The sequence below is a fragment of the Vigna angularis genome, chromosome 6 (assembly GCF_016808095.1).
Source record: "Vigna angularis cultivar LongXiaoDou No.4 chromosome 6, ASM1680809v1, whole genome shotgun sequence".
NCBI lineage: Eukaryota > Viridiplantae > Streptophyta > Magnoliopsida > Fabales > Fabaceae > Vigna > Vigna angularis.
In genome coordinates this window covers 29,397,586-29,413,157 of record NC_068975.1, presented here as the reverse complement: position 1 = coordinate 29,413,157, position 15,572 = coordinate 29,397,586, and the positions used below count along the sequence as shown (strand labels likewise).

The window sequence follows — 15,572 nt, the reverse complement described above, 5'->3', positions numbered from 1 at the left end:
AAATGAAAATCAAAGTTAAGTTAAAATTGTGTAAGTGTATCTCTCTACCCTACCTACAAAAATAATGGTCTTTAAAAAGAAATCTTTTTATTTTGGAAATTTTTATTTTATAATCTTCAATATTTTCTTGGTGGGCAATTTTTTTCAGTTCAGTCTCATAGTTTTGAAATTTCTTCTTACCGTGGTCCCTCTATAATTTATCATATAATTTAAGTGATGAATCATTCAAATGATACCTTTTTAACTTCTTTCGATTTTATACTTAAACAGGAAATGCGTAAAGGAAAAAAAAAGAAAGAAGATAAAAAAACCCTTAAATAATTGAAAATGACACATTTGTTCTATTTTTATTATTTTTCTCCTCCAAAAAATATTTTTAAAAATATAAATGCACTAGTTCTTCTAAACCACTAATCACTTAAAAATAATTCATATCTTAATGATGTCAATAAATGTCAAAATCAAAATAAAATAAAAATATCATAGACACCAAAATGAAAATATATTTATTAAGAAAAAAAATAATATGAACAAATTTATCAAGCACAGAAAGAAAAAAAAGTATATACTGACAGCTGATATGCCACTAAACAAATAAATATCATTTAACAAACAAATTTAAATAATAAAATCGAAAATACAAATAAAGTTTCATGGTTTTCTTTTATAGAAACAACATCGAAAATAATAATAATTCAATTAAGATGTTGTTAATATATTATAAAAGAATGAAAAAATATACTTTGATATCTAAAAATTTTAGGACTGAGAAGTGTTTTAAAATAATGAGATAGAGTATTTTTATATTTTAAAATAATTCAATAACATAAATATAATATTTTAAATTCGTCTTATTATTTAAAATATTTGTCTCTTTTTATAAAATTTGTTTCTGAATTTTCTCTCCTTATTGTCTACTTTTTTTTAACTCCCGAGTCATCCTTTTGACGACCATAATAACGAATTTTACGTTTTTACCTAATCAATTTATTGTATAGAGTAAGTTTTTGTTCCTTTTTTCTTTCATTATTTTGTTCATAAAATCTCTAGTTTAAGGGTGATGTATGTGTCATCCACTTCTCTTCTCTTATTCCTTGTTAATCAATGTCCTAAGGACTAACTCTATTTCCAATTTCGCGATTTGTAGATATTTCTAAGATTCCTTGAGTCGAAAACAAAAGTTTCAGTGTTTTTAGAGCTTGGTAGCTTCGGTGTAAGGTAAACGAAGCTAATCATTGTCTTATGTTAAATTATAAAACATGAATTGATAGCATTTAGGGTGTGTGATCTGTAAATGTTGAATATTTATGTTGAATTGTTGTTTAATGTGAATAATGGTTATGAACTTATGCTTAATCACATGATGATTGTGGATTTGTATGATTCAGTGTTAAATTTATAATTGTGATGTTTTAAGTTGTTGAGATGTTCTTGATTGTGTTGAGGTTTGTTAAAAGTGGAGGAGTATGGAACTAGTATGAGTAGTAGAAGTTTGTGAGTATTGAACTAGCAAGAGATTTTGAGTATGTGAATTTTGAATTAAAGGAATAAAAGATAAACTTCAGTTTTTGAGTCTAGTTAAAAGTGATTTATGACTTGTTAGAATGGTGAATGAGTTGAAATCTGATCTAAAAAAAAGTAGTAGTGAATTGGTAGCATTTTGGTTGGTTTTAAGTTAATTTATGGAGGTTTGGATTAGTGAAATTTTGAATTATAAGTTCTCTATCAAATTGGTCTTCTTAGAGGGTGTTGGTAAGTTATTTCTATCTTGTTAGAGTCCGTAAGTTACTTAAAAATGAGCTAGAACTTGTAGAATTCAATTTTGGTCTAAAATGAAAGATTTTAGATGTTTTTAAGTAAAATCTTGTGGTGAAATAGTTGATAACTAGTTTAAGTTGGGTTTAACACTTTTTTTTAGGTCCATAATAGTTTATAATTCAATCTAGGAGTGTTAGAAGTTGGTAAAAATGATTAGAATATGTCATAGATGTTTTAACAATGCTAATTACACACTTTTTGGTGGTGCAAAATTATGCAGTAAGGTTGCGCGAACAAAATGGGCTTGCTAGGCGAGTTTAAGGGACTCTTGACAGTGAGTTCCAGAGGTTGAGCAAGTCAGCTTGCTGAGCTTGGAAGGTTTGTTGTTTTGCCTCTCGTTGGGCGAGTAGAGGCTATTCATTGAGCGAGTGAGTCTTTATTCTTGGGTGTTTTTGAATGCTTTCATTTATGTGTATGGTTTTAGAAGTTATAATGATTTGTTGTATTATCTGTGGTAAGGGTTGGAACATATGTTTAAATTGAATGAGGTGTGTAAGAGTCCTAGGGAGGATTCTTAATGGATGTAACAAAGTGTTGTTGTTATGAATGCAGGAAGCTCAATCTTGGGAGTTATCCTAAAACTCTAATGATCATTCATTCTCAAGTAGAGAGAATTGATACATGTGGTGAAAGTAGCAGAAAGTCTTAGTCTAAACTAACATTGTGAGTGTGATATGGTGAAACTCATTGACAATGATTTTACAAAACAGTAAAATCCATCACAAGTGCACAACTCGCCATAGCTCAGCTTTCATACCAAATTTGGATAGTCTAGTCTAGGTATTAACATGATTAAGATGTTTGTATTGATTTATGTGAAATATGACTCTTGTAAAAAAAATGTTAATGTATATTATAAATTGTTTTGTATTACTAGTTTACCCCGCTTGCTTATGTTTTGTTGGAATGCTCTTGTGCATTATTTGTTCTGACAATAATCATCTTGTGAGTATAAGCAGAGGGTGATAATGTGATGATGGAACAAGCATTAGATGGAGTGACCCATAGACATAAAAGTTTTAATGTTTTATGCTCATTAGTTTTAATGATTTTAGATAATTATTCATGTGTGTAGTTTTGATCTTAGTACTTTGTATATAAAACTTGATTTTATAATTATCTTAGATGATTATAAATTAATATTATATTTTTGTTTGTTAAATTATCTATTTTATTAATTATGTTGATAGCTTTTTATATTTTTAATACTATATAATTGGAATGTTATAAAATTTATATTAATTTTTTTTGCTTTTTATTTTTATTTTTATTTTTTAAAATTATAAAATTTATTTTTTATAATATATGTTAAATAAATTTTATTGTTATAATATATAAAATAAACATAAATATATATATATATATATATATATATATATATATATATATATATATATATATATATATCATTTTATCACTATTCACTATATGCTACACAGACTGAAGGATGTGACTCCTCTTAAGTTAATGCGTACCAAACTCCTGATTACACCAACAGCTGCTGTAAATGCACCTGCAACATTTCCTCACAAACAAAGCTTTCTTTCTTCTAATTTCTAATAATGCAAAAGAAAACGCCACAAGTAGCCATGTACTTGATGGGTATTCTTGGGATGGGTTATGTAGGATTTGAATAAGCTTATTGTTTAATTTAGTATAAAAGATATTTGGTTGGATCAAATTTATGTATTTTTATATTAAATTTAATTTAACTTATTTTCTAATAAGTTCTATTTAGTTAGTGTAACTGAATTAAAATTTTAATTTTTATAAAAAGTTGTAATTTTTATATATTAATCTAATTAAAAAAATTATAATTTATGAAAAAATATACTAAATATTTCAAATAAATATACTGATGTTTGTTCAAATTAATTAAATATATAAAATTATAATTCTTAGGAGTATTTTGGCCATGAAAAAATTTAAAAAAGATTAAAAAATAAAATAATAAGCATAAAATATGTGTAAAAATTTATTAAAAGGAAAAATAATATTAGCTTTAATTTATTAAATCTGTTAAATTGCTCATAAAATTTTACCCAATTTTTTCATTCCTTTTTTATTTTACTTCTTAATCCAATTGGTTTTTCAAACTGCTGAATTATTGATAGGATCCTGAAATTATTGTGTCTGCACCCGCAATAATTACAGGACTTGCATCCACTGGGTACCACTGAAATATCAGAGTAATAGTGTCCTTTCTTTCCTTTTTTTCTCATCAGTCTAATCAACATGTGTGAGTTGTTTTTGTCACTTTCTTTTTTTGGCTGTTTTTTTTAATGTGAATTTAATAGTTTAAATATATTCCTAATATATTTATCGAGATTCATAAACAAAATCAAAGTATTCGTAATTGTAATTCAACTCCTTTACTCAAAGCACATCAATTTTGAACACGAATAATAAACTGGGTAGAAGAATTTAGTTAAGAAATTGAGTTTCAAAGTATCTTGATTGAGTCTTTTGTTAAGGCTATTGAAGGTAGAAATAAGATAATTTTAGAGCATAAGCAAGAAAATTGTGAAGATGTCAATTTTACACAACCTTAAATTTATAATAACAGCTAGCTAACAATAGACTTTATTCATGGTAAAAAAACATTATCAACAATGTCATTTTCAACATAATGAAGTATAGTCTGACTCACCATACTCCTCATAAACATAGCAGAGGCTTCACTGTCTTTTCTAACTAAAATATGCGCAATGCTTCTTAGTATTACTTCCAATACCAAGTTTTTCAAGATCGAAATCCGTTCAAGTTCTTCACTGATACCACAATATTGTCGGGAAGATAAAAAATATACATAAAGTAAACAATTACAAGTGAAATCTGGTGCATGTGTTACTTGAGGTTCCGAATCCAATGTATTGCAAACAAGCCGAACAAAACCGAAAGTATAGATTTTGCAGTAATAAATTTTCTGAACTCCACATGGCTAAGTACCGGAATGCTTTGTTCAGTCCTGAAGAAATTGGTAGGATCAACCTTGCTCTTTATTTCAACCAATCTTTTGAAGTTATCGTGGAAATATTGAACTCCATAAGCTCTTCCTTTAAGGTAGCCAAAAAAACCGTGGTGGTTGATGCCCAAATCCAAGTCCTTGTAACACATGAAAGCCTGTCTTGGGTTTTGGGAGACAAAGGGTGTCATGTATTTGTAAAGTTCTCGTAGCATGTTAATGTGGTGTTGTGCTACCTCTTCCCCTGACTCAAACCAATTTGCTTGGTATTGGATCTTCCATAGGTTCCCAGCTCGGTGAGGGAGAGGAGTTTCTGTTGATGGAATCTCAGCCATTCTTCCACCATATGGATTGAAAAACATCACTGATTTTTCCAACTCAATCATCTTCTTCCAAATCCCCTCCCAACCCTCCTTGGAAATTGGCTTCTTCACATAGTCAGATTTCCTTTTCAAGTACTTCAAAGACTGAGGTTGTCTCTCAAGCAAAATCTCAACTGGGGTTGCAATGTCTATGTTGTCCCAAAACATCACAGATTGAAGCCAGCTTGTTTCAATGCAATCTGATTGCTTCAAACCCAGTTGAGGAAACTTGTCCTTCATGACAGAAACAAGGTTTTTGGAGTCACCCAGGAAGAGGGCTATGAAGGTAGCCCTCACAGTCTTTGTTCCAACTTCTGCACAGTTTACCACCTCCAAGATGAGCCTAATGAAAAGGTTATTGTCAATGCTAGGGGCAGCATGCTGCCAATTGTAAACTATGTTGGTGGCATTTTGCTCCAAGGTTTTGTCTACTTTGAAAACAGTTACCTTCTCAGGAATTCGAACTAGTTTTATTTTGTAGGCAAGTATCACACCAAAGCTACCTCCTCCACCACCTTTAACAGCCCAGAAGAGATCTTCACCCATGGTTCTTCTATCAAGGAATCTACCTTGAGCATCCACTATTTGTGCGTCAACAACATTGTCCACTGCAGTGCCATATTTTCTCATGAGATTGCCGTAACCACCACCGCTAATATGACCACCCACCCCAACAGTGGGACAAACCCCTGCTGGGAAACCATGAGTTTTACTCTTCTCAGCAATTCTATAATAAACTTCGCCAAGCGTTGCACCAGCTTGGACCCAGGCGCTCTCGGATTCGATGTCAATGTCGATAGATCGGAGATTGAACATGTCAAGGAGGAAGAATGGCTGTGAAGACACGTACGACACCCCTTCATAGTCATGGCCACCACTGCGAATTTTCATCAACAAGTTGTGTTTTTTTGCACAAACAACTGCTGCTTTGACATGGGAAACATCAAATGGGGTGACAATGAGGAATGGCTTAGGGGTTGTGGAGGTGTTGAAACGAAGGTTTCTGATGTAAGCTTGCAAAACTGAAGAGAATGAAGAACTGTTTTGTGAGAAAATTGCTGCAGATATGGGAAGAGATGACTCAGATTGATTCACAAGACAGTGAACAAAAGTGTTGTCAGCTGAATTTGGAGCAAAATATGAACAAAGAAGAGAAAGCCACAGAACAATTGGAAGTAGTGTTCTAGAAGAAAGCAGTTCCATTGTAGGGGTTGAGAACTATGTGGAATATATATATATATATATATATATATATATATATATATATATATATATATATATATATATATATATATATATATATATATAATAACCTACATTAGCATAAATGCAGAATCACAATTAAAATAAAAATTTAAAAGAGAAATCAGAGACACATTTTGCAATTGAGCAAGAAAAATAAGTAAAGGAAATTAAAAAAACGGGTATACAAAATTAAATGGAAAAATATCTAATAACTAAAAACATCAGGCCAAGCAAAGAGTAGAGAACAAATTTTCAAGTAAATTATTTACATAAAGATGTGTAAGAAAAGGTATATATAAACTTTATTGTACACCTGCATTGCTTGATTTAATTATTGGTATAAAAACTATCCTTAAAATTTAAAAATTTAGTAGAATTTTGCTAAAGAAAAGAAAGATAAAAGTATAAATGGAGAATATATATTCTTTTACAAGACTATAGATGAATTGACTGGGATGAGTTTCTGGTACTCCAGGTTTGTTGTTTCCACCATCATGTGGAACCTACCAAAAGTAAACACTTCATTGTCATTATGTAATGCATCACGCAACATTGAGGCGTTGATGTAAAAAAACTTGTGTTGTGGTTAGAACACACGACAGACCCTTTGCATCACAAAGACATGAAAAATTATACTACGAACAAGCTATCAAAATCGGTGACAATGTGGCCCGACCAATCACGGATTTGAGTTACACTGGATTTAAAAAATTTTTTTTTTTTATATAGTCAGATTTTAACCCGACTCATTTAAAATCGGTTCATACGAATTGAACTTATGGTAGGTCCGATTGGCCTATCAATCCACCTACCTAATTTTATTTTATTAAAATTTAATTTTAATTTTATAAAAAAATATTTATTATTTTGTTTTTGCGGGAAAAAATTATTTAAGTTCCTTATTTTAAAAATTAATTATACACAGTGAAATTTGTTTAGATTTGAATTATAAAAAGTTTGTAATTTTTTTTATTTAAAAGAAGTTGTAACTAAGTGAGCTAGTGAGTCAAATCGTTTACCCACCAACCTGTGGTGGGTTGGGCTGAGTTTAAATTTTTGTGGCTCACTAATAAATGAGCCGGATTGGGTTGACTCACTAAGTGACCAACCCGTGATGGGCTGAGTTGGATCGTGCTGGATAGTCCGTTTTGACAGCTCTACTATAACACAATTTTTTATATTTATTTCATATTTTTATTTTTTTACTTTATTTTAAAAATATAATTTTTTTATAATCATTTTACTTTTATAACATAATCAAATAAATATAAATATGTGTCATTTTATCATTATTTAATATTGTTTTTATCTTATTTATACCGCTTGTATTTTTTTTCATAAAAGTATACAATTTCATGAAATAAATGTTCTTTTTATACATAAAATCATATATTCTTCTAAATAACAATGTTTTTATTTTGGATTAAAAATAAGGATAAAAATACAGATTCGTCGATCTTGTTTTAATCCATCTTGTATTTGATCAGCAAAAAATGAATCACGTTGGTCTGTCTCGCATAATGTTCGTTTTTGAGTTTGCATATTAGTCCACGATTTCACATAAAATTTTTAATAACTTTATTTTTATTATTTAATTAAATTAGTAGAAATAATAATTTTTATAAATCTATTTATTAAAATAAGTAATATTCATACTTTTATAATTTAAAATTTTAAAGTATAAGTATATTGAAAATAAAATGATTTTGAGGTAAACTAGAACAAGAGAGGAAACTTGAATGAGAAAGTTAACGCAAACTACCCGAACTACTTTTGGATAGATGAAAGAATAAATAGAAATGAACAATTATTTTAAATAAAACAATAACTTTAAAGAAATTTACACCTTTTTGAACATTATCCGCCTTATTTTGTCATAATTAATTAAAAATATTAAAAACATTGTTATTGAAACATTAAAGTGATTTTGTATTATTTTCTTTTTCTTTTTAGTTGTTCCGAAGTTTTGAAATTTAGATCCAAGTTAATATCAGTTTAAAGATGATAATGGAATAGAAGTAATCAACAAACAATTACAATCCTAACACTTTCTTATTCTCATCAAACATTTTTAATAGTTGAAAATTAACAAATCAATGTCACTAAAAAACAAATCAAGGTAGGCTTAAATAAATGTGTTGAAAGTTATTATCCCACCTATAAGGTTAACAATAAAGACAATTAAATTATGAAACAAAGACCGATAAACTATGAGAGATAATCACAAATCTCATAATACATTTTGTAAGATCTTGGAAAATGAACACCGTAACCCATCTGTCAAATCAAAATTAATGCACTAAAACCCTGCTCAGACCATTTAAAACGCACTCCCAAACTCTGCACACTGACGCCAGGTGTCAAGAATGGAACATTCGAAAATCAGTAATGGAAGACAGGTGTTCATATGAGAGTGCGCGTTCGTTTTGCCTGGGAAAGAAAAAAAAGGATTTTTCTGAAACACTTCTTCCCACTCTCTGCATGCACCCTTCTTCCTCCTGAAACCTGACTTTTCATTTTCTCATCCTTCTCTCTAGAAAGCTTCCATCTTCTCTCTACTGTAACTCACTACTCTTTTCTCCGATCAACATTCAGAAACCGTAGGATCGTTCCCTGAGTCGTGAGCTTCAATTTGGACCGAACAGTTTCAGAATCTAAAGCTGGAAAGTTTCTTCCCTTAGTTGTTCGTTCTTAGGTTTCCTGCAAAACCAAGTTTTGGCTGCATGCAAGGGTGTAGTCTAAGTACTTCGATTTTCTTGTGGTTAGATTTGATTGGAAGAGTTAAGTAACCGTTGAGGGTAGAAAACGTTAGTTGGACGAGCCACAAATCTTGCGTTTAGGACAATTTGCTCACGAATCCAGGTAAGGGAAGCTTATTTGATTTAATTCGTATGTTGTGCTTTGTATGAACGTTCGTTTAGGTGAATTGAATGAATATGATGCATGCTGGTTGATATGTATGATGATGTTTGAAATGTATAAATGTGAAAATGAGTTATTACTATGAAGTATGAATTATTAATGTGGAATTCTGTAAAGTATGTAAATTGATACTTGATATGAAGTTATAAGATATGAACTGTTATGTTGAAATGTGAGTTGAAAGATAGATGAAAAATCTGAATATGACATTCTTACTATGACAATGTACGTTCGTTATCGAACGGTCATTTACCGTTCGGTTTTCTAGTCAACTGTTTAAAATGGAATTCTTTCATTTGGAAAGAATTCTGGTCGAGAACGAGCGTCCTCCTGTAAAATACTAGGTTTGAACGATCGGCTCAGCCTAGTGGTATCCGGATGTCTGAAATAAAATAATAATATATTTATATCCTCATACTTTAAAAGAAAAATTTGTAACGCTCGGTCTTATACTTAGCGTTCGTAATAAGAAGCGCTCGGTCCTACACCTAGCGTTCGTCCTAAGTAGTGCTCGGTCTTATACCAAGCGCTCGTATTATTGTATAATCAACCTTGATAAAATAGCGTTCGTTCAACTGTAATAATATATTTTTCCATGTTCGGTCATTTACTGGCATTGGATTTCCGTGGGTGAATTAATTGAAATATAGTCTTTAATCCATTGTTTTTCTCTCTGCATTGGATGTGGTCTAAGACCTTCTTACTCGACTTAATTCTTAAGAATTGATTTAACTCAAGAGAGTTAGTTCATTTAACTAACTCATGAGGTAATTACCGTTCGTCACAGATTGCTCTAGTTTACTCAGTTCACTTCTTAAATTTAAAAGATATTCTCTTAGTCTTCTTCTGTACCGAACGGGAGAATCGTTGATCTCACTATTATCGTTCGTCCTCGTTCTTCAGAGGGCTGAACGTTCGTTATTTCATGTCCTTGTAACTAATGATGAAAATAGTAATAAATTAAAGGATTATAAAGAGTGAACATTATATGGAAAGAATATACGATTATGGAATTGAACGAGCGTTCCGGGGAGGAACGACTCATGTATTGAATATTGGAATTGGTAAAGTATGACTGTGGTTATGCTAATGCTGGCAGTTCATCCTGATGTTCCGTGAGTACTCGTCCTCACGTAGAGGGGGTAGGTCATGTGTGGGAACGGCAGGAGGTCCTAGTCCTTAGGGTACTTTGGATAGGGCTAACCTCGGGTGGCAGCTGTTGAGTGTATCCCAGTTACTACATCACCTGGGTGCAAGAACGCCTGTAGCTACATAGATTCATACAGTCCGGACGGTCCGTCTAGTGATAGTTTTTGGATAATTATATATGTTGAAATATTCTTGTGTGTTTGGAATGTTTGTTTTAAATGTTGATGTATGAGTTAAATTACATAAGCTTACCCTTCGTTTTTCCTTGTGTTGTCTCTCGTCCTTGTACGTCCGTCCTGTCATTGCAATGATCATCCGTGTGGATGTGAGCAGAAGGCGAGGCATTGCTAGAAGACGTTATTGAAGAGGAGAACCTGGTAGAAGTGGAAGTCAAAGCCGAGCCCTAGAGTGTTCATTTATTTTTAGATGTTAGCTTTGTAGTTTTTGAACGTTCGGTTATTTGATTTTGTAAAACCGTACGTACAAAACTTCTATTATTTCTGAATTAGTGTATGGGATTCTGTATTTAAAGCCTTTTGGTTTATGAACTCTATTTTTAGTGTAAGACTGCACTGTGTGACTGTTAATTGTAATTAATTCTATCATATGGTGATTAGTGTATTTTGGGATGTTACACATTTTGTAGTTTATAATCTAATATTCAATTTTTTTAATAGATGATATGATTTAGAAATATATTTTGAATTATATAATTGAAAATATATTTTTAGATCTTGAAATATATTTTTCATAATTGAAAAATATATTATAGATTATGAAATTCAAAAATGTATTGTGTGTAATTTTAAAACCCAGTATAATTTGTACAATTAAAATTTAAACAGGTATTTAAAATTATACAATTTAAAATATATCTTCAATTTTCATATTACATAATCTAAAAATTCATTTCCATAAAAGAAAGGAAAAAAAAAAGCTAAGTAAATATCCAAGAAGAAAATTTGTGAGTAAATCAATGATATTGTTAAATATATATGATAAATTATTCATTAATATGATTTAATAACTATAATATTTATAGTAATTTCTCATTAATTTGGGTTACAAACTTAATCATCCATGATAAGCCTTAAGCTAAGTCTTAAGTTAAACGTAAATCTTGAGTTAACTCTAAGTTAACTCAAATTGACAGAAAAATCCTATACTACTCGGTCATTATTAAAAAAAACCTAAAAAGAAATCCTACACAACTTTACTGTTACTATAAAATCCACAAATTCCTATAAATGTTCTAAGTTTCGTTAGTATAATACCTTAATATTATTCATTTTATAAAATGTGGTCTCCACTAATTATTTTTCGATAGGATTTGGCAGTACAGGGATGCTCTGTTCGTTCCTAAAGAAGTTATGAGGATCAATCTTTGTCTTTATTTGAACCAACCTCTCGAAGTTATCCTTGAAATACTCTACTCCATAAACTTTTCCTTCTGCATAGTTGTTCTCACCATTGTGGTTAATTCCTAAATCAATGTCCCTATAATTGAAGAAAGCCCCTCTTGGATTTTTGGAAACAAAAGGAGTCATGTACTTGTGAAGTATTCTTGTCAAGTTTATGAAATGATCTCTTACCTCTTTCCCTGCCTGATTCCAATTTGTTTGGTATTGAACCTTCCATAGGTTCCCTGCTCGATGAGGGAAAGGAGTTGCTGTCGATGGAATTTCAGCCATTTTTCCACCATAAGGATTGAATTGAAATGCTACATTCTCCAACTCAATCATCTTCTTCCAAATCCCTTCAAAACCCTTTTTAGAAATTGGTTTCTGCACATAGTCAGATTTTCTTTTCAAGTAGTTTACAGGTGATCGTGGTTGTCTATCAAGCAAAACCTCAACAGGTGTTGTAATGTCAATGTTTGTCCAAAACAACACCGAACGAAGCCAACTTGTTTCGATGCAGTCAGATTGCTTCAAACCCAATTGAGGGAACTTCTCATTCAAGAGAGAAACAAGGCTGTTGGAGTCACCAAGAAATAAAGCTACCAATGTCGCTCTTATAGTCTTTGTTCCATTTTGTGTACTGTTTACAACATTCAAGGTAAGTCTAAGGAAAAGATCGTTGTCGATAGTTGGCGCAACATGCTGCCAGTTATAAACTATATCAGTGGCATTTTGCTCCAAGGTTCTCCGAACTCTGAAAACACTGACTGTTTCAGGAACACGAACTAGCTTTATTTTATAGGCAAGGACTACACCAAAGCTAGCTCCCCCACCTCCTGTGATGGCCCAAAAGAGATCTTCACCCATAGATTTTCTATCAAGCAATCTACCTTCAACATCAACCATTTGTGCATCAACAACATTATCCACTGTAAGACCGTATTTTCTCATCATATTACCATAGCCACCACCACTTATGTGGCCTCCCACCCCAACAGTGGGACAAACCCCTGCTGGAAAACCATGAATTTTGCTCTTTTCACCAATTTTATGGTAAACTTCACCAAGCGTTGCACCAGCTTCGACCCAAACAGTCTCAGTCTCATTCTCAACCTTAATGGATCGGAGATGAAACATGTCAAGGATGAAGAATGGCTGCGAAGACACGTAAGACAAGCCTTCATAGTCATGGCCACCACTACGGATTTTTATGAGCAAGTTGTGTTTTTTGGCACAACGAACGACTCCTTGCACTTGGGAAACATGAAATGGGGTGACTATAAGGAATGGCTTTCGGGTTGTGGAGGTGTTGAAACAAAGGTTTCTGATGTATGCTTGCAACACTGAAGAGAATGAGGTGTTGTTTGGTGTAAAAATTGCTGAGGTTATGGGATGAGAACACTCTGATTGGTTTACAAGGCAATCAAGAAAAGTGTTATGTACCGAGTTTGCATAGGAAGATGACCATACAAGAGAAAGAAACACAAAAGTGGGAAATATTGATAATTGTATTCTGTGAAGAGAAAGGACTTCCATTTATAGTTATTTTAACAATGGAGAACAAATAAAAGAAGATTTGTAGTGAGTATATTTGGCATCATCTATGAGATTTTATAAGTATCCAAGAAGAAATGTCAAACATATGGTAGTGGTTTATTTTGACTTTGTATTTAGGGAAGTATTAACTTTCAAAACATTAAATAGAACTCAAAACACAGAGAGAGAGAATAAACTTTTTTTGCAAGTGTTGTGATGAAATTAGAAGGGAATTTTTTTTTTATAAATTTAGTTTCGAAATTACGGATTTGGATTTGATTTTAAAATAATTATTGATTGGACTCTAATTTTAATAAAATATAAAATTATTCATCAAATTATTAAAAAATCTGAAATTAAAATTTATATTATTAAAATTATATAATAGTACTTTTTTAATGATTTCATTAACGAAATAAAATTAAAAGTAAATATATTTATTTTTTAAAAGTAAATTTTTTAAATATAATTTCAAAAATAGAATTATCTAAAAAATTTAAAATACAAAATATTTTTATATAAAATTAAAAAAACAACAAAATTTAAAGATAAAGGAAATAAAAAACATTATTTTTAATTCATTAACAAATATTTCAAAATAAAGAATCTATGGCTGTAGTGGGTTATTTAAAATTTGGTGATGAAGCTGAAAACTAATTAATTAAATGATTAAACATTAATTTAAAGTAAAAGATATATATCAAAATTTTTGAGAAAGTAAAAAACTTCATTATTTTTAAATTTACTAAGAAATCATGTCATGCTTTCACAACTTTAGCTTAAGCATAATTTCTTTTAGTTTTCACTACTTTGATTAAGTTTGGTTAAACGTAATTAACTCAAATTGAAGTTGTGTTTGTCCATTATTATTCACAACTTCATTGACACATAAGTCATGCAATAGTTACACGACTTTGCTTACACGGATAAAAAGTTGTTCAATATTATGATCATTTTTTTCGTAACAAAATCGTGTTTGCTTGGTATGACTTGATCTCTAAGTAATTTTTTTAAAAACAAGTTCAGATTTGTAATTTAGAAAATTAATTAATTTAGATGAGTAAAAAACCAAAATAATAAATATTAATAAAATGTTTAAAAATAATATTTATTTATTTATTATGTTGGAAGTCTCACATCGATTAAAGATAAGATTAATTTATAATATATAAGTGGATTAATTTATAATATATAAGTGGATGCAAACTTCACTACACAAGTTGATTTTGTGAGATTGGACTTAAAAATCACTTTCTAATGTATATATTAAAAATCACTTTCTAATATATTAATATTTTTTAATTTATGAAAGGATATTAGAACTAATTTTTATTCTAAGAATAAAAGAAAGGTAAAAGTAGATAAAGAAACATATAGATTCAATAAATATTTGAGAAAAAAATATCTCTTCCAAGCTAAACAAAAATACCACAATGTGGGCTTGGCTTTTGGAGTTTTCTTATTTTTTATTTTTTTATAAGATTATTTATTCATTAGTTGTGGATAGAGAGGAAATAATAGAAGATGAAGATGACTTGAAAGGGAGAAACACTTCAAAAAAAAATTCCTAGTCTAAATGACTTTAAATTTGGGTTTGATAAATTAAGAGATTAAAGTTGCCTAAAAGTTTTTCTTCCTTTTTTTTTGACTTTGATGTTAAAAAAGCCCACCATCACTCCTCTCTATGCATAGTTTGGTCTCTTTTTATCAAAAGTATTTATAAAGTAATAACTAAAATGTTGATCTTAGTTATCTCTTCTTGACCATTTGCCTTACTTTCTAAAAGGAAAACTTTAGATGAGTTTGTGTAATTAATGTGTTGCAAGGAAAGGAAAAGGGATTGTTTGATTTTAAAAGTCAACTTCAAAAAAATCTTACAATTAATTGAGATGCTTTTTCTTAAACTATACTTAATTTTGTAAAAAATGGAAGGTTTGACTACTTTTATTTCTAAGTTAAAGGAAACTCATATAATGAAATACTGATAATGACCAATTTTACTTCATTATCCAACATCAAATTGATGGAATTTGTCAACTCTTCCTTTACTTTTAGTCTTGTTTAACTCAATTTCTTGTACTTGTAAGTGATTACATCATAAGTTGTAATTAGCCCTTTTTATGGCTAATCCCCATTCAAAGAAGCTGGGAGAAGATACTCACCAAAGAACATTGC

At 30.3% G+C, this 15,572-nt stretch overlaps 2 protein-coding genes across 2 annotated transcripts; both read right to left on the bottom strand.

Moving 5' to 3' along the window:
* Positions 1-4,385: 4,385 nt before the first annotated feature.
* On the bottom strand, positions 4,386-6,348 carry LOC108341587 (berberine bridge enzyme-like 8). Its single transcript, XM_017579254.2, has one exon. The coding sequence runs from the start codon at positions 6,346-6,348 to the stop codon at positions 4,666-4,668; it is 1,683 nt and encodes a 560-aa protein (XP_017434743.2). The 3' UTR covers positions 4,386-4,665.
* A 5,421-nt stretch (positions 6,349-11,769) lies between these two features.
* Positions 11,770-13,397, bottom strand: LOC108341586 (berberine bridge enzyme-like 8). The gene has a single exon (XM_052879620.1). It carries the CDS (start codon positions 13,395-13,397, stop codon positions 11,775-11,777), a length of 1,623 nt encoding a protein of 540 aa, XP_052735580.1. The 3' UTR covers positions 11,770-11,774.
* Positions 13,398-15,572: the final 2,175 nt, after the last annotated feature.